Consider the following 20159-nt stretch of genomic DNA (forward strand, 5'->3'; position numbering starts at 1 on the left):
TTCACACCTCTGATCCAGTAGAGGTTTACTCACAGTTTGTATAGGTTGGCTGTCTAAATGGTTTTCCTTTAGAGAACACAAGAGCCACAATGATACAGTTGATTGTTCCCAAGAACCAGATAGTAGTGTTCTCAAAACTTGTGAAGGCACTGTTACTTTCCATTTTTTCTGGAGCAGTTGGAGACATGGTTAACTCTGAGATGCTTTCATTTTGAACTGTGCAGGCACTAAAAAGGAAACCAAAGAAGCTAATAAACTAAGATGACAAGCCTTTACGGAGCATTTGTATCCAGAAGACTCCATACCAAACAGGGTCTAGAGCCGGCACTCAATGCTTCTATAATTGCCTGTGCTTTGGGAAAACAAAACATTGAAAATTAGAAGAAAAAAAAAAAAGCACAGACAGATCCATATTTTGGATATTTTGGATACACAGAGAGAGAGAGATTCAGCCAGTTATTTATTCAACAAATTATGCACGTTCATTAAGGCTATATAAGAAAGAGATGGGTAAGTCATGATTCCTCCCTCAAGTGGCTTTACATCTCTAATAATTTTGCAGTGTGTGGTGGCTCATACCTGTAATTCCTAGGAGACCAAGGTGGGTGGATCACTTAAAGCCAGAAGTTTGAGACCAGCCTGACCAATGGGGGAAACCCCATCTCTACTACAAATACAAAAATTAGCTGCGCATGCACTTGCCTATAATCTCAGCTACTGGGGAGGCTGAGGCAGGAGAACTGCTTGAACTCAGGAGGCAGAGGTTGCAGTGAGCTGAGATCACACCATTGCATTCCAGCCTGGGCATCAGAGACAGACTCTGTCTCTATAACAACAACCACCACAACGATAAATCTCTGATAATTTGTAAGTGGAGTGAACATATAACTTATCATCTAACAAGGATAGTGTTGAAGGTGAAAAAGAAAGATGTTAATAATTTCACTGGGACATCACTTAATTTAAACTGGGCTACTTAAACTGGGGCTGCCCAGGCAAACTGTAATCCATGGTCACCCCAGATCTAAAAGATAGTCATAGATCATTATTGTATAACACAGGCAAAGATAAGGCTAATGAATGAATGATACATTTATTAGCCTTAAATGGTGTTACAGAGAAGAAACAATCACTGAAAATTTGCCCAAGGGACTTAAAAAAGCCAAAACCTTTGGCAGAATGAAGACTCATTTGCCTGGCATCATATTGGCCAGAGGATGTTTGATAGAAATTAGAATGTGAGAAGCTGAAATTGAGACTGTATTCATACCTATGCATCTCCACGGAATACCAAGGCTGCCTCTGAACCAGGATGAAGCCCACAATATGCATGGCCAGGCTGAGAAGAATGTTGAAAATCACAGAAAGTAGCAGAGGTGGAGAGATCAGCCGTCCTGCAGGTCTGAAAGGCACCAGCTTGGGGTAGGCACCATTCAGATTCACTATAAAATAAATTCAAATTTTGTATTTATGAGAGCAGGAAAATGTTGTATTCTTGATCGGAAGAATGGCCTAAGTTCATCGGCCCATACATTTGAGGAAATGGACAAATTAAAGTACATCACAAACTGAGGGAATAAAACAATGGATTCAAATTCATGTCATGTGAAGAATTCTTAAAAGAGCGGACAGAACCACAAGATGTCATTTTTGGCCTATTAAATACAGAAAACTACTAAATTACAGAGAAGGGATGAAATGAACCCTGTCATATATTGCTTGTGGGAAAATAAATGGATGCAAACCTTCTGCAGGGCAATTTAGTAATAAATATGGAAAGACTCAAAAACGTTCATGACTTTTGACATAGTTATTCTACTCTGGAAATTTGTCCTAAGATAAAAAAGTAGATATGAAAAAATGTTCATCAGAGCATCATTTACTGTAAGTTACGGTACATCTATACAATGAAACAACATGTAGTCACTAAAAAGCAATGCTTTAAAACACTTAACAACAAATAATAGGTGATATCCAGCAAAATGGTGAAGTAGGCAGCTCCAAGTTTCCATATCGCCACAGAAATATTAAAATACAAGCAGAAACTGTCAGTAATCTGAATAACAGAAAAGTTTACTGCAACCAAGTCAACACTGAATCAAGAAAAAGGCAAATTTAAGATCACAGGAAAATTTTGTGGCATTTCTACTTGCACTTGATCTACCCCCTGCTCAGCTCAGTGGCAATCTTGAAGATAGCCTGCATTCCTGGTGGGAGACCCTGGTCCCTGGTTACAAAAGGACCAGAGCAGGCCTTATTTACAAACTGTTATATAGTCTGTTCCAACCTGTCTGGGAACTACCCAAAGGACCGATGTAGGCACTCATCTCTGTTCCACCTGACACAGAACTCACTATGGGCAGAAAAGCAGCACACATTGCTTGAAAACATTATAAGGCTAACAAATGCAGTTGCCTGGGGCAAAAGATTACAGTTGATACATAAAATAACCATCTAAAGCCTGGGAAAAAAAGCTAAGGAAATTTTCTTGGAGAAATTAGGACAGTCTAAAGCATCTGTGTATGGTGGAAAATATAGAATGCTATGTAAATGGCCAGGGCAAGAACTATGTGCATGCCCAGGGCAAGAAACATGCTCAGTAAAGGCCAGATGAGACCCAAAACTTTCAGCTCTGGATGATCTCCAGACTCAGTGTAATCCTGGCGAAGTGTCGAAAAAGTACCCCAGTACAGAAATAATCTGTAAGAACTGGAGAAGTTTTTTTGTTTGTTAGTTTGTTTTTTAACTCCTGGAGGTCAAGTAAATCTCTATCAAAACACTAGCTGAACAAAAGCTAAAAGAACAGAGATTTCTGTGATCTCACATGAAAACTAGTACAATCTTGCCGAAGTTTTTTGGAAAGTCAGTAAACAAATGGACTATCACAGCCTTCAACAAACAGTGAAACAAAAAATTCAAACCCTAAAATAGGAGAAGAATCTAATTTTCAGAGTTAGAACATTATAATATTTAATAGAACAAAATAAATGAACAGAATTTGTCCCTGAGGAAGCATAGATATTAGACTTATTAGGTAAAGACTTTAAAACAACTATCTTAAATATGCAGAAATAACTAAAGGAAACCATGGGCAAAGAACTAAAGGAAACTATGACAATAATGTATGATCAAAGTAAAATGTCAGTAAAAAGACAAAAATTATAAAAAGGAGCCAAAATAAATTATGAAGCTGAAAAATACTGTAAGCAAAGTGAAAAATTTATTATGTGGGTTCAACAGCAAATTTGAGCAGAGAGAAGAAAGAATCAGTGAACTTGAAGGTAGAACACTTGAAAATATACAACCTGAGGAACAGAAAGAAAAAATAATAAAGAAAAATGAACAGAGCCTAAGAAGCATGTATAACACAAACAACCTGTATATTGTGGGAGTCTCAGAAGGAGAGAAGAGAAAGAGACAAAAAGAATATTTGAAGAAATAATGGCAGAAAACTTCCCAAATTTGATGAAAAGCATATATCTGCATATCCAAGAATTACACATAATTAAGTAATTACAACAGGTTAAACCCAATGAGATTCACACCAAGACATTATAGTTGAACTATTAAAAAAAAAAAAAGACAAAGAATCTTGAAAACAATGAGGAAAAAGTAACACATCACTTCTGAAGGATCTTCAGTAAGATTAGCAGCCAATTTATCATCGGAAATCATGGAAGCCAGAAGTCAAGGGATGACCTTTAAGATGCTGAAAGAAAAAAAACAAACAAGCAAGAATTGTATATCTGGCAAAACTGTCCTTCAAAAATGAGGGAGAACTTAAGACATTCCCTGATAAACAAAAGCTGAAAGAGTTTGTTATTGCTAACCCTACCCTGAAAGAAATGCTAAAAGGGCCCAGATTGAAATGAAAGGATATTAGATAGCTACTCAAACACTTAGGCAGAAACAATGATGTCTAGTAAAGGTAATGATATCAGCAAATATAAATGCTGATAATTGTGTATTTTTGGTTTTGCAATTTCACTTTATATATTCATGTTATTTAGTACACAATGGAAAAAAGATGTAATTTGTAATATCAACAATATAAAAGAGGAGATAGAACTGCAAAGAAGCAGTTGTTTTCATGCTATTAAAGTGAAGGTGTTAATACAAACCAGATGGTTTAATAATAAATTTAGAATGTTTCAAGTAATCTCCACAGTTACATTTCATGTAATTTAAAAACCCACAGCTAACATCATACTCAAGGGTAAAAGACTGAGAACTTTTGCCTTAAGAGCAGAACAAGGTAAAAATGCCCTCATCAGCAAGGCTATTCAACAGTGTACCAGGAGTTCCACCCAGAGACATAGACAAAAAAAGAAATTAAAGTCAATTGGATGTCAACAGAACCCGTTAGTATTCATCTCTCCCACAAAGACAACCAAAACAAAAAACAACTATATTTTGATTAAAAAATAACTAAAGGAGAGTGCCAGAGTACATCAAAGGAGTAGCAGAAACCCTGTAGAGCACAGAAAACCAGTATGGCCACATACTGGTTTCTGTCATAGTACTCCGCATCCTAGGAAATATCTGGCATCCAACACCCAACTCCCTAGGCAGGATCAGCTTAGAACCAAGAGGACGTCTCCTTGTAGGGAAAAAGTAAGCAAGAGGACCCCAGTAGCTCCCATCAACACCCTGGACCACCTACAGTCCTCACAGGCACTAAACCAGCTGAGGGAGCTGCCTGGAGTCCACACAGCTGTGATACCCCAGAGTAGAAGCTTCCCCCTCTGGGGTATGCCCTTACCCCTGTGGCCTATGTGGCTACTGCACTATGTCATCTTGGAATGTGAACTACTGCTGGAATGTGTCCTGCTCTGAGGGCAAGTGGCATGGCACCCTACCAGCCTGGAGGCTCACCCACTGCAGGACTACTCCTGCCTGGTGCCCCGCCATCCCTGATGTGCTACTACATCTTACCTGGTGGGCCAAGTTGCTTAAGTAGCTATTCCATTTACCCCTCTTAGTCCCACTACACCATGTCCTCTAGGGCCTCTAAGCTACACACTACCTCCAGGGGAAATGAGTGCCTTGGCAGAGCTGTTCCATCTGCCCTTCCCAGTCACCACGGCACCCTGACCCACATGGCCTGAGGAGAAATTGTACATTGCCTCCAAGAGAAACTGCCTTGGTGAAACTGCTCCATCTGCTCCTCTTAGTCGCTGTGCACCCTGCCCCTAGGGACCTGAGTTGAACCTGTGCACTGCCTCTTGTAAGGCAGTGGAAGAAAAAAGAGTATCGTAACAAAACTCCTCTATATACCTTTCTGAGTTCCTGCTGTGCCCTGCCTCTTGGGGCTTGAGATGATGCTGTGTACTGCCTCCTGAAGAAACAATGCCTTGGAAAAGTGGTCCATCTACCCCTCCCAGTTGCTGCTGCCCCCTGCCCCCATACTGAGCTGAAGTGTAGTGTCCTCCCTTCTGGGAAAACAGTACTTTGGCTTCCCAGAGTAGTCATGACTTCCCAGTGTCTGAGTTGAAGTAGTGCCCTGCCTCCCAGGAAATGGTATGTTGGCCACTTAAAGTAGTCATACCTCACTTTCCCTACCCCCCCATACTCACTCCCAAGCCTGAGCTAAAGCAGTACACTGCCACCCAGTGAAACTTTAGCTGAGCTGGGCAGTTGTGCATTCCAGGGCTGAGCTGACACAGTACTCCACATCCCAGGGAAACAGCACTGGCTGAGCAGAAATATTCCTTCCTCCAACAGGAGAAACAACTCTAGTTCCCTACTTCCCTAGAGCTTGATTAGCTGCACTAAAGTCTCAGCTGCTGAGATACCTCTTTCCCAGGTAAGTGGAGTCATCACTGTGCTGATCCCTGCCCCCCACCCCTGACCCCTCCAGGGTCCAAGTGATAGCTGTGTCATTTTGTGTTCTTTGCTATTGTTGTACCCAGCCTCACAGAGTCTGGAATACTGCTCTGCCCCATCATCCCAGGTCCAAGGTCACCACTAGATGGTGCTTCATCCCCCGGGAACTTAGTTGCCATTATATCCTATTAGCTCTAGTTCCTGAATTGCAGCTATACCCTGCTCCCTGGACCCAAACCTCCAGAACACTCCCTCTCTCCAAGAAGAAGGATCCTGAGGCTAGGACTCTAGCTTCACAGCCTCTCTGAGGTCTTTCCCCTATAACCCAGCACTGCTGCAGCTGCTTATAGGCCATGTCAGACCTGACACCAAGAGAGATTCCCTCAGTCAAGTCTCCCCATTGTGAACAAAATGGCCACTGAGGCACTCAGAGTCATTAATAGCATTGATCTCAGCTGAAAAAGTTGTACAAAGCCTATAATGCTGCATCTTCTTGGAATCAGAGTTACCACAATCTTCACAAATCAGCACACTGAGACCCACCTGCGAGTGAAAGCCACTCAGTAAAGTTTGGAAGAGGTTATTGTTCTGCCAGATGTAAAGATATTGATGCAAAAACAAAAAGGAAATATGAAAGCAAGAAAATATGCTATCAACAAAGAAACACAATAATTATCCAGTAACTGACCCCAGAGAAAAGGAAACTTATGAATTTCCTGAAAAGGAATTTGTAATGATCTTAAGGAAACTCAGTGAGATACAAGAGAATACAGGTAGAGAATTCAGCAAAATTAGGAAAGGAGTTTAAATGAGAAATTTAACAAAGAGATAAAATATTATTAAAAGAGAACCAAACAGAAAGCTTGGAGATGAAAAATTTAATGAATGAAATAAAAATTGAACAGAGAACTTTAATAGCAGACTAGATAAAGCAGAAGAAAGAATCTCTGAATTTGGAGCTATGTATTTTGAAATTACCCAGTCAGAGGAAGTAAAGAAATAAAGAATATAAAAGAACAAAGACAACCCATAGGACTTATGAAACATCATTAAATGATCAAACATTAGCATTATGGGATTTCCAGGTGGAGAAGAGACAAAGATAGAAACAAAAAAATGTATTTAATAAAGTAAGTGCTAAAAACTTCCTAAGTCCTACAAGAGATATGAAAATCCAGATATATGAAGTTCAAAGGTCCCCCCCAAAAAATTCAACCCAAAGAGATTCTCATCATGGCACATTGTAATAAATTGTCAACATCAAGGACAAAGATAGCATTTTAAAAGCAGCAAGAGAAAAGTGCCAAATCACAAATAAGGAAATCTCCATTAGACTATCAACAGACTTCTCAGCAAAATCCCTGCAGGCCAGGAGAGAGTGAGATGATATATTCAAAGTGCTGAAAGAAAAAAAAAAAACCTGACAGCTGAAAATACTATACAAGTAAAGCTGTCCTTCAGAAGTGAAGGAGAAATAAAGTCCCAGACAAGCAAAAGTTGAGTGAATTTGTTACCACTAGATTTTCCTCACAAGAAGCACTTCAGAGTTTTTCAAGTAGAAATGGAAGACACTACTAACATAAAAACATATGAAAACATATGGAAGCATAAAATTCACTGATGAAGGTAAATATATAGTGAAATCCAGAATATCCCAATACTGTTACAGTGCTTTGTAAATTTCAAACAGAAGGGCTGTTCTGGAGAAAGAAATTAAACTTCTGTGACACCTCAAATGGCAAAACTGGGATGGGTGAAAATTACACATTTAGAGATAAATTTGGCTTCGTGTGAAGGGGAATTCTGCTAACAGAATTAACAAAGCCTGTCCAAGGTTGTTCTTTCAATAGTTTTAATAAATATTTAACAAGCTCCTTCTGACTAATATGTCAGAAGTATTGGGATTATAGCATGGATCAATACAGACTAAATGCTGTTCTCATGAAGCACACATTCTGAATGAGGAGTAGCAGGAAAAAGCTAATGAAAACAAAGATAAATATTGTAACTTCAGATTGTGGAAAGTACTGTGAAAACCTAAAGCGGAGTTGTGTAATAGAGAATTAGCTTGTTCACTATTAAAGTGATCTTTCTGAAGGAGTGACATTTGAACTAAAATATGAATAATGAGAAAAAGTCAAAACATATAAATGTCTAAGGGAGAGTATTTTAGGCAAAAGGAATAGCCAATGCTAAGGTACTGAGTTGCCCACAGCTTGACAATGTACCAGAGGCAGTAAGACCAGTGCGGCAGGCACGTCAGTGAATGGCAATGTGGTTAGAGGTGAAGTTGGAGAAGTAGTCAGGAGCCCAATCACGTAAGACTTGAACTGAGTCAAAATGGGAAGCCATTGGAGCATTTTAAGCAAGAGAATGAATAATAAAATTTGCATTTAAGAACAACACTCTTACTACTGTGTAAATGGGAGTGAGGAGAGGGCAGCAACAGTGGAAGCAAGATCAGCTATAAGATTGTTACAGTAACGCACAAGAGAGCTGGTATTGCTTAGTGGTTAGTGATGGAGGCTATACGGAAGATGCAGTGGGGAATCAGAGTATGTTTTGGAGGCAGTGCCAATAGAAATTTCATATGTATTGGAGGTGATGAGTGAAGAAAAGAGTAAAATAAAGGATGACTCTAGTTCTTTGACTTGAACAGCTAGCTAGATATTAGTGCAATTCACCAGAATGTAAGCTCCATGTGGAAAGAAACCTTGTTTCATTTCACTGATGTCTTATTCCAAGTTCCTAGATCAGTAAGTAGCACAAACCAGTGACTCAGTAAGTACATAATGATTATACTGAATATCAGATCTGGGGGAATTAAGAGTTCTGTTTGAGAATGTGAAATTTGAGCCCTATTAAATATCCATTGTTAGATACAGAGTAGCTACATTTCCAGAGGTCTGGATGGACATCAAGGCTAGAGATATAAATTTGGGGTTCATCAGCATATAGATAATATTAAAGTCATGGGACTGGTTGAGTTTACTTATGGAGATGGCATAGACTGAAAAGACAGAAGATCCAGACAAGACTTGAAATACTCTAACAGAGAACAAGTAAAGGAGCACGGATCAGCAAAAGAGATGGGGAAGCTGTATTCATTAAGGTAGTAAGTAATCCAGGAAAGTGTGTAGCACAAATGTCAAAAGAAACCTCTGGAGCAAAGAGAGTGTTGTTGAGAGAGGCAACAGTAACAGACAGAGAAGGGGTCCCTGATGCTGCTAGCAAGGAAGTAATTGGTGAACCCTGACAGAGCAGCATCAGGGAGGTGCAGTTGAAGTATAGAGAGCAGTTGCTTCACTTAGTAAATTCTTTTGAGTGTTTAAACAAGTTTTTAAAATAAATTGGGATGATAGCTGTTAAGATTATAATGAGAAGATATAAAGCTTATGATGAGAAGATATAAAGACCATGAGGCAAGTAGAAGAGGCAATTAAAGACTTGCATCTTTGTAATGTGTCAGTAGTGCACACAGTCAGACAATGGTGGCTGTAGCTGGTTCATATTGGCTCATAAGGACAAACTGCTGCTAAATTTCAATGCAGCTATTCAAAATAGCCATTATTGAAAGTAAATTTTATAAATGTGCAATTAATAATATATGATACTAAACATAAAGATAATACTCAAAACCAATAACTCTCTCATTATTTTGCTACGTTTTAGTATTATCTATGTCCTTGAGGTTAGTAATGAAGACTTAACTTAAAAATGTGTCACATCTATAGCCATTACATTGTAAGTATTTATTAAACTGAGGAAATATTCTTCCAGCATTCAAGAACTAATATGATTCAACAAGTAAGTTTCCCACTTCACTGGTGAATGATTGAAGTTTTGACATAAGTCTTTGTTGTTTTGTTTTTGTCTTACTAGTCTAAAGGAAAATCTCAACCAACATTCATGTTGGAACTAACTCAGTCATCAATTGTAACTATAGATTGATATGGACTCAAGAGTTTGGCAAAACTCAATGAAAGCATTTTGTGACAATCATTTGGCTAAATGAAATTTGCAATAAAGAGTATTACATATTTGGCAGGGCGTGGTGGCTCACACCTGTAATCTCAACACTTTGGGAGGCTGAGGCAGGTGGATCACTTGAGGTTGGGAGTTAGAGACCAGCCCATCCAACATGGCAAAACCTCATCTCTACTAAAAATACAAAAATTAGTCAAGCATGGTGGCATGAACCTGTAATTCCAGGTACTTGGGAGTCTGAGGCACAAGAACCACTTGAACTCGGGAGGCAGATGTTGCAGTGAGCCAAGATCATGCCACCGTATCTTTGTGATAGAGTGAGACTCTGTCTCCAAAAAAAAGAGTATTCTATATTTTGTTATTATTTGCAAATTGCTCACTACACATTTCTTTTCAGTAAAGTTGTTTCCATGTGTGTGTGTGCGTGTGTGTGTGTGTAAATATATATATGTGTTTTTTCTATATAAATGTTTCTAAATATATAGGGGTGTGTGAGTATACATATTTATATATCATACATATATGTTTCCTGTATATATATGTTTCCATTATATATGGAAACAAATAAATATATATTATATGTATATTCAAACTTTTTTGGAGAACAACTTGTTAAACATTTGCAAGTATACCACTGCCTACCACTGAACAACCACATAAGCCCCGAAATCAAATTCACGTCCCTGGGTGTTAGGATCTCGCTAATGGAACTGGAATGGCAGTAGAATTAGAGATGAGAGTGGAGAAAGTGGGTATACATAACTGTTTGTGAAGCTTCGGAATAAAGGGGGCAGTAGCTAGTGGTGGATCGGGGTCAAAGAAGATTTTTAAAGGAAGAAGAAGATACGAGAATGTATTATATGCCTTTGGGAATGATCTAGGAAACAAGAGAAAGGTTGATAATAATGGAGAAAGATTATTAAAGGAACAAAATCCTCGAGAAGGTCAGAGGAAACCAGAGTAAAAGCATAAACAGAACTACTACAAACCTATTAGAATGGCCAAAATCCAGAACACTAACAAAACTCAACGCTGGTGAGTATGTGAAGCAACAAGGACTGTAAGTCATCAGTAGTGGAAATGCAAACTGGTTTAGCTGCTTTGAAAGACAGCTTGGTGGATTCTTACAAAACAAAACATATTCTTACTACACAATCCTTTACACAGTGGAAATGACAACTTATTTACACTCAAAAATCTGCACATGGATGTTTATAGCAGCTTTATTCACAGTTGCCCAAACTTGGAAGCAACCAAGATATCCTTCAGTAGACAAATGAGTAAATAAACTGTGAGACATCCAGACAATGGAGTATTATACAACACCAAAAAGAAATGAACTATCAAACTATGAAAAGACATAGAGGAACCTTAAATGCATATTACTAAGTGAAAAAAAATCTGAAAAGCCTATATATGATTCTAACTGCATAACATTCTAGAAAAGCCAAAACTATTGACACAGCAAAAGATCATAGTGGCTGCCAGGAGCTTTGGGAAAGGGGGAAAGATGACTAGGCAGAGCAAAGAGGACTTCTAGGGCAGTGAAAATACTCTGTGTGACAATGTACTGATGGATATATGTCATTTTACATATGTTCAAACCCATAAAATGTGCAAGACCAGGAATGAACTGTAATGTAAACTATGGACTTTGGAAAACAATGATGTTATTATTAATTGTTTCTCATAAAATGCTTTCATTGAGTTTTGCCAAACTCTTGTGTCCATGATCAACCTATGGTTGCAATTGATGACTGAGTTGGTTCCAGCATGAGTGCTGTTTGAGATTTTCCTTTAGCTGAACTAGTAAGACAAAAGCAAAACAATAAGGACATGTCAAAACCTCAATCATTCATCAATGTAAGTTCATCAGTTGCAACAAATGTACCACTCTGTTGAGGAATGTTGATAATAGCAGAGGCTATGCACGTGTCGGGGAAGGAAGTACATGGGAAATCTCTGTACCTTCCTCTCAGTTTTGTTGTAAATCTAAGACAGCTCTTAAAAAATGAAGTCATAAATAAGGAAATTAGGAAGACAATTTATATATTCACTAGAAGATAGAGGGTAAGAGAGATATAATGACAAGATGACCTTTAATCTTCATTCTAAATCCTGAGAAACTAAGATTTAGATATGAGAAATATAAAAGCCATTTGACTTCTATAAAGTTGGCACATTTAACTATAACTATACCTAAAAGCACTCTGAAGTTAGTGTTCCTGATTTTCAAGCTGCCTTTTTCATTTTAAGTGTTTGGTGACCATTTATAGAATTTCCACATTTTGCAGAAAACAGCAAAATAGCAAGCAGGCTTTTCCTTTGCTAATACTTTCTTGCAATACTCAAAAATGAGGATTCTATTTCCTCTCTCTGCATATATTTGGGAATAAGTTACACATCATTGCTACTGTTGCAGCTGCTGTCCCTCACCGTAGACAAAGCTTTCCAAGGCAGAGGGAGGCCAGCTGAGGGTAGCACCTCTGGTAAGAAAGTTTTAAAATGTCTTACTTGTTACACCAATAAGAGTTGTAATGGCCAGATCCTGGAACAGAAACTGGTAATTTGAAAGGCTGTTTGTCTTCTGAAAACAAGAAGAAATCAGATCAAAAAGTTGTGGCCTTCTGGATGAAATTAGACATTGATCACATTAATTTTCTCACTGAGACATAGGGTTTTTCAAGTAATTACTGTGGAGATGCTGTGGTTGGGGCCTGGTTGAGTTGATGAGTGCTGGTGTTGGTGGAAGTAATCAAAGCCAAACCTGTGAAACCCCCTCTCTTCAGGAGGGCCATCATCGTGTGCTTTAGGGGCACACAATGTGCATCGTTATTAATTTGTTGAGGAGGACATCTTCCCCTACCAGATTCATCTCTGTTCTCTTTTCTACTTGTTAACAGAAAATTTAGGATTTCATCTCGCACAATAAAAGAATACATCCCTTACATAAATTTTACTGATGGAAAATGAGAATAAGTAAACCCACGATTTGCATTCTTGAATGTTTTTAGACAAAATGTTAGAAAATCCTGGCAAAGCATCTTAATACTCTTGAGGAAAAAGTTCAAGTCTTACCAATTTTAAGAAACCCACTTTCCTGCTCCCCAACACTTAGTGGAAAGGAGATAATGCTTAATTCTATTTTTGAGTATAATTTGAGAATTCTAAAATAGAGCCAAATTTCCATAAATAGTCTATTCTTCTCTAGCCCATTTATCAATGAGTAGGAAAAGATACAGTTAATCTGAAAGCAATAGAACTAAAACCTTTAACCCAGGAAAAAGAAAGCAGTATACAAAGATGGTGAAATTTCCTTTTTTTAGAGTAAGCTCACATGTTGAGTTCACAGATGATGGGCATGTTTTTTCTCCTTTTATATCTTGCTAAATAATAAAAGTCATCACAAGACGTATATATTTTTTGTGATATGATATGCCAATTTTCAAATCCCTATATTCAAGGAACCAGTGGCATGCTGGCTTAGACTAACACTGAAAAGTCAATTGCTAAATTTTCAGAGATGTTGTGACCTGGTTGTTAAACAAGGCCAGTAGAAAAATTTAAATTAAATAAATTATACTAAAACCAAAGTTAATAAATACTCAAAGCTTAGCATTTTCTAGATATTTCTCTACATTTTACTCTTACCTGTGCCCTTGAGGTTATTTCAACTCTTTTATCTATATGGTGCAAGTACTATAGAATGATATACTACTGTACGTCTTTTCTCCACTTCATGTTCAGTGACAATGGAGAGACAGCTTCAAACTGGTTATGGTAGGAGTATTTACACCACTGAAATGGGCAAACATTAACAATCAGGTCTTATTTTTCTAAGGAGGTTCAATTATGAAGCATTTAGTAGCACCCTGCTGTGGAGAACTATTTCTTTAGTGAGTGGTAGACTAGGGGAGAGCCACATTGGAATTAGGAAGATAAAGACCTGGTCCAATCAGTTAAAAGTAAGAGTCAGAGAAAAAGCAATATATTTAGTTGTGATCCTCAGCTGTCACTAGATAAAAGATTTCTATATCAGAGAATTGACATCAGCAACTTTTCCTGTGAAAATTTGTCTAATTCTGATTTACTTTAAAAATTCTTAAGGATATTTTTGGAAGGGCTATTGCTGCTCAGATATCCTATTTGTACTCTTTCTTTAAGAGGCATTGTAAATTGAGAGTGCACCGCTACTTTAGCTCACACTAACCAAGAGGCTAAGTCCCAAGTCATACCCAGTAGAGCAGCAGAACACCAACATACTGAATCATGCTGTACAGAGCCATGTACTTAAACATGCAAAAGGAGGTAACGAGAGCTGCACGTCCTTCCCTGTGTAAGAAAAGAAATGAAAAAGACATGAAATGAAAGTAATGAAAAGAAATAAGGTCAGTTATTCTGTGCTGTTCAGCTGAGCTCAGGAGAAAAAAATCAAAAGTCATTACACAGCCATTTGTCTGAAAATCGACAGCCTTGAGGTGGTGGATGCTAGCTGTCAGTAAACTGAACAACCCGATTTTTAAGAAAGACCAGTTCCAGGCCAAGTTCCAAGTGCCTTAATCTGGTGATGGAGTCCAGATTTACAGTTGTTCATGTCCTTTCAGCAGGCATTGATTTAGCTCCTGAACTCAGCACAGGGGACCTGGGAGCTAGTGCCAGATCTTATCCCTACTCACTAATGTGACATGGAGGATCATTTCTTTTGTCTCAGTTTCTTCATCTGTGACCTAATGGATTAAAATAAAATTGCAGATTTGGGGATTATTTTCATAATGAAGACTCAGGAACTTGGCAAGCATTTGATTCAAATTTCATTTTGGCAGTCCCAGCTTTTTCTAAAACTGGACTAAAACAATATACACACTTAAATTAATCATATATAAAACTGAAATAGGCTGGAAAGGATGAGCATTTTCATTTGTGTTATTGTCGATTGATTGAATAATACACATTTAAAGCATGAAATAGATGACATATGAAATGTCACTTTTATCTATTTCATTTGGGGAAAATTAGAGTTTAAGTTATACTTTTACATTTTGAATTACTATTATTATTATTTTATGAGAGAGTCTTGTTCCATCACCCAGGCTGGAGTGCAGAGTCTTGCTCCATCACCCAGGCTGGAGTGCAGTGGTATGGGAAAACCACTCTAAGGAGGTAGGGAATAAGGAAAAACTACCTCTGGGCAGAGGAAATGTCATGGCAAAACTCTGCTACAGTAAAAAACCTGGTTTGAGGATTTCAGCTCACTGCAACCTCCACCTCTCAGGTTCAAGGGATTCTCCCACCTCACCCTCCTGAGTAGCTGCGATCACAGGCATGCATCACCACGTCTAGATAATGTGTTTTTTTTTTTTTTTTTTTTTTTTTTTTGTATTCTTAGTAGAGATGAGGTTTCACCATATTGACCAGGCTGGTCTCAAACTCCTGACCTCAGGTGATCCACACACCTTGGCCTCCCAAAGCGCTGGGATTACAGGCATGAGCCACTACCCCCAAACTAGATTATACTTTTTTACTTTAAGTTTAAACTCATGCCCATTATGATTTCTTGGGGTACTAAAACCTGATCCTCAAACTAGGTTTTTTCTGTATCAGAGTTTTGTCATGACATTTCCTCTGCCCAGAGGTAGCTTCTCCTTATTCCCCACCTCCTTAGAGAGGTTTTCCCATACCTCCCCATCTGAAACAGCCACTTCCACCTGCATAGCCATCTTACTCCCTTTTACCCTTTTTATTTCCTTGATAGCACCTATCAAAATCAGTAATCTCCCTTAGTTTCTGACACTAAATATTTGTCAAATGCATGTATAAATAAAAAATTGGGAGGACTTAGCCGAAGTATTATTTTAATGTGGTGGAAGAGTATATCTGTAGATAAACCACATTTAAATAAAATTAATTCTAAAACAAGCTCTAACCTTATATGGCTGTATGTGCTTGGGCACATCAATTAAATTTTCTGAACTTCAATTTTTTTATTTGTTAAAAAAATAGCCATTCCTGCATCTCCAAGCTGTTTTGAAGATAGTAGACATTATAGCATTTTAAACTATAAACACATGTCAGTTATAATAACCAAGAGCAGCCACCATCTAACTATCTGTATCTTTCAAATATAATGGAGCAGAAGTACATTTTTGGCAGAGTAGCGGTGTTGGGGAGCATCAAAGCAAATTTTAGTGAAAGCAGCAAAAGTCAATTAAGATTGTGAAAACTGTATTTTTCAAATAAAAACTGAAAAGGAGATAGATAACATTTGAAAAATGAGGATGATTGACACTTTCAAAGCAATAACAAGTTCCAGACTCCAGTCTTCTAAAAATAACCTAATCAGTGAATTCATTGGAAATGCCACTGCTCTCCCAATGTTACTTTTAACTTCTGGAAAATCCATTTGGAAGAAGAATGGTTGACTGCATTCTTCCACAAAGCACCCTCCCCACCCAGGGACACAACGTTCCTCTGGTTGTTCCCAGGCAGAACAATGTGATTTGCACCAAAGGTCAAGAGAGAGAAAACCATGTTTGAGGAAGTGCCTACTTACTTGATAAGGTGAGGTACGCACTCAATGTTTGGAGTTTTGGAAGTGAAAGGTGAGGCCACAGATGCCTCCTGCTCTGATAAAGAGATGCCCACATGAGCCATTTTCAGAGCCTGAAAGCAAAGAATCAGCTTACTCCCCACATCGACTCACAGATGTCTCCGCTAAAGCCTCATAAGAAAAGGCCAGTTAAGCTGGCCACAAGGTGGTTTGTATGCCCAAACTCTAACCAAGAGACTTAACTCTGCCTGTAATGTAAGAAAAAGATGGCATTAGGATACCCAGCCAAAGAAATGAGAATTCCAGAACCAAATTCTTCCCCATGTAGCCTAAACTAACCATTGACTCATCATGTGACTTTGGTCAAAAGCCTCCCAATGCAAGTTTATCCATCAAGATGAATGGAAATGGTGTATATCCCAGGAATACCACCTCTACAGGGCTTACGTATAATTGAACGTGAGATTATGGCCACACACACTGGCAGTTACTTACCCCGCAGTCATTGGCTCCATCACCACACATACCTACAAAGTAACTAAGAGGCAACCACATTAATCGTAGAGGACATCAAAGCTATCTTGCTAATTTCTCCAATTAAAAAAACAAAGTGATCATCATTAGGGTTCAAACTCATTATTTAAGGGAATTTTCCTAAGAGTCTGGTTTGACTGAAAAAAGGGTAATTCAGCAGTTTATATAATGACTGTAAGTGTTCCATGTAGACACTGCACGTCACTGCATAGGGAGAGCTTTCTCAACTGTAAAGCAGAGGTGCTCACAATTATACGATGTAAGTATGGCACGGCAGAGAGGGCACAGGATTTGAAACCAGATCTAGATGTTGACCTGGCCATCTTACCCTTTTCACTATGATTATTATTCCCATTATTATGATTATTTTGCCTACAAAATGCTATGAGCATTAAATGAGGTGCTTTATGGGAAAGTGTTCATCAAGTCTAAAGTGATAACAAGTCATAGTGGTTTGTGCTGTTAATACTGGCATGAGAGGAAATCCACCCTGTCAACAGTCACTCAAGTATGTAATGCCAGGCCTAGAAGCTGAAGAAAGAAAACACATTCCTGCTTTGGAATGGCTTTTTGAGGATGGGTGAATACTCTCTTGAATCATTGATAAGGATTATTGATAGCCAGCTTTTAAAATTATGCACATTCTGACAGCATTCATAGAATATGCTGTACTTTTCTTCCACACTGCTATATGGAGGTAACTCGTTGACTCCCTAGGTTTCAGTCATGTTGAAAAGACGGGTCTTTCCGAACTGAGAAGCTAGCCTGATAACGGAGTCAAATGAATGGGAGGACAGAGTAGAAATGGGTAGGAGTCAGAATCATGTTGTTGTGACGTGGTGAAAAAAGTAGTGAAAGCCTCTGGTACTCTGTGGGGTTCTGTTAACAGGAAACAAAGGGTCCCAAATGATATGGGCACTTCATTTGGACTGCCCATTCTCTCTAGGAATGGAGACCCTTTGTGTTAGAAGAGAATAATTTCTCTGATTTAGAATGGGAAAGAATGCTTTGGCATACAAATAATGTAGCATTTTTAGGGTTACATGAATCTCTTGTCATATGAATCTCTCTATTTCATCATTGTGATGACAGCATATACAAATAAAGTCTAAATTCTCATTCCCTCCGGGAGCTGAGCTCAAGCTACCTTTCCAGTCTTATTTCTCCCCATACTCTTTCAGGCCCCTTAGGTTCTAGTGCAGTGATCCTCAATATCAAATGCAAAATTGACTTATGTGAAAAAAATACTGATTTTTCAAGCCCCATATAAACAAGTGAATCAGGATGTCTGAATGGTGGGATCCCTTGGTATTGCTATTTTTCCCAAAGCTCTCAAGTGACTGCCTCATGCAGCCAGAGTAAGGACCACTGCCCTTGCCAAACTGAGTGACTCTCTGGCCTCTTCCACTCCCCCTGACTGCTATGCCTTCATGCACTCCATGCCACCTGCACTGGCAAAGAACCTACTCCAGTTTCTGAAATTCTTCCACCAGACTGGATTTCTGCCCGGGAGACATTCTTGCAAAGATGGTCCCATTGATCAGTATCTGTAAGGAACCCAAAATGGAGATTTTTTTTTTTTATCAAGTCAACTGGTTGGACATGAAATAATTGATAACACTCAGAATGTTGACTGTATCGTGACACTTATGATAAAGAAAAAAAACAGTTTCCCATGAGCCTTCCTTTGTATTTTAAGACAAACATTGAGGGTTTGGTCATCAGATAAGTGGTCAGTGAAAAACAAAAATCGGTAAAGATAATCACTTAACAAAAAATATTTTATGAAAATGATGACCTTCAGGAATTTACCTCAGCTGCCATGGGGAATGTGGTCCTGAAAAATCTTGAGCTTAATGGAACCTTGAACTGCAAAACAGCAAGAGGTTGAGGGACAACTCTATATCTAAAACTTACCTCCCCCCTACTAAAGCTTTAAGTTTGACCTTCTTGAGTACAGACGTCATCTATCAAAAAACTAATGGTATTCCTTTATTCTTGGTCTGCCTTCCTGTATAATTGCAGGGTTTCCACGACACTTTGAGACCCCTTACCAGGGCAATATAGTGACAGCCACCTAAAATCATCTTTATAATTCAAGAAATCACTGGCACTTCAATCTTATAGATGGTGGAAAATTGACTAATCAAGTTTATTTATTTCAAACCTAGTAGGAAATGAGACAATAGTACCCTCTACAAAAATGTTGGTCTCTCTTAAAATACAGAGAACTCACTGAATATGTTTTACCTGTTTCAAGATTTGAAATAATTTACAAGCATGCTCTATAAGTGACATCATCAGCATTTTCACAGGGAGATTGTTACCCTCTTAGAACTTACCTTTGGCAGTAAGCTGCTGAAATGTTGACTTATAACATGAAAGGATTTTCCAGTTAGGGCAAAATGGTAACTTCCTTCTCTGCCGTTATCAGAGTCTTCATCCCTGATGTTAATGTAACTGTCCTACAAAGCAAGACACAGTTATTTTAGACTCCTTCATTTGACAGAGTGGTTAGAACCACAAGCATATCTGAGAGAAGATAATGAAGACAGCCCAGGATCTCTCTGTAAAGATCACTCTGATTCCTCCGAGAAGCATTTTCTTTTTGCTGGATCAGTCTTTGCACATCACAGACAACTAGTGAACAGGAAGATGACACTTACTGATGTCCTGTTTTCATCCTGATTTGATCTTGGTAAGTCCCAGAGAAGAGCACATTTCACACATTTCAAGTGTAAAATGCAAAAGCACTGCAGCTTAACAAATTTCTCCCTGAAATGAGAACTTACTATTTTTTTCCTTAGGGAATTAATATTGTTCTACAAGGATACAATGGAGATTGAATACTGACAAGACTGGCAATAAATGAATAAAACTTTTTTTCTCACCCTGAAAACACAGTCTGATCTTCTGACTGTGTTTCCAGGGTGAGAAAAAAGTTTCACACACAGCAGCATCTCTCCCGAGAACTAGATCCCCTTTGAACCCAGTGGGGTGGCTGACAAGCAAGGGGAAAGGGAGAAGTCAGATTCAGCTCCACTCACTATATTCTTTCTCATATAGGGCCAACCATTTTTTTTAAGTTTTAAAGATAGATTCTTTCCAGCACACAGGAAAGCCCTATATCTTCAAGCTCAGTAAGAAAAGTATGGAAAAACCAGTGTAATTGAGTTCATGCAACAGCATATATGCTAGAAACTTGGAAGCATATGTTAACTCTAGGTCAAAACTGCTTAGTCACCAACACTGTGAGACACATTGG

General features: G+C 38.4%; 1 protein-coding gene across 3 annotated transcripts in view; it reads right to left on the bottom strand.

Moving 5' to 3' along the window:
* ATP13A4 (ATPase 13A4) overlaps positions 1–20159 on the bottom strand; it is a 143867-nt gene that overhangs the window by 16697 nt on the left and 107011 nt on the right. For all 3 annotated transcript variants that reach the window (XM_064366925.1, XM_064366924.1, XM_064366926.1), the window contains 8 exons: positions 19237–19359; positions 18362–18441; positions 16856–16898; positions 16364–16473; positions 14049–14145; positions 12328–12400; positions 1271–1442; positions 34–227 (listed from right to left, as the gene is read on the bottom strand). In XM_064366925.1, coding sequence (XP_064222995.1) covers positions 34–227; positions 1271–1442; positions 12328–12400; positions 14049–14145; positions 16364–16473; positions 16856–16898; positions 18362–18441; positions 19237–19359 — 892 coding nt within the window. The remainder of the gene's footprint in view (positions 1–33; positions 228–1270; positions 1443–12327; positions 12401–14048; positions 14146–16363; positions 16474–16855; positions 16899–18361; positions 18442–19236; positions 19360–20159) is intronic.

This window comes from Aotus nancymaae, unplaced genomic scaffold, assembly GCF_030222135.1.
Source record: "Aotus nancymaae isolate 86718 unplaced genomic scaffold, 86718_ANA_hifiasm-v0.15.2.pri h1tg000067l, whole genome shotgun sequence".
NCBI classification, from domain to species: domain Eukaryota; kingdom Metazoa; phylum Chordata; class Mammalia; order Primates; family Aotidae; genus Aotus; species Aotus nancymaae.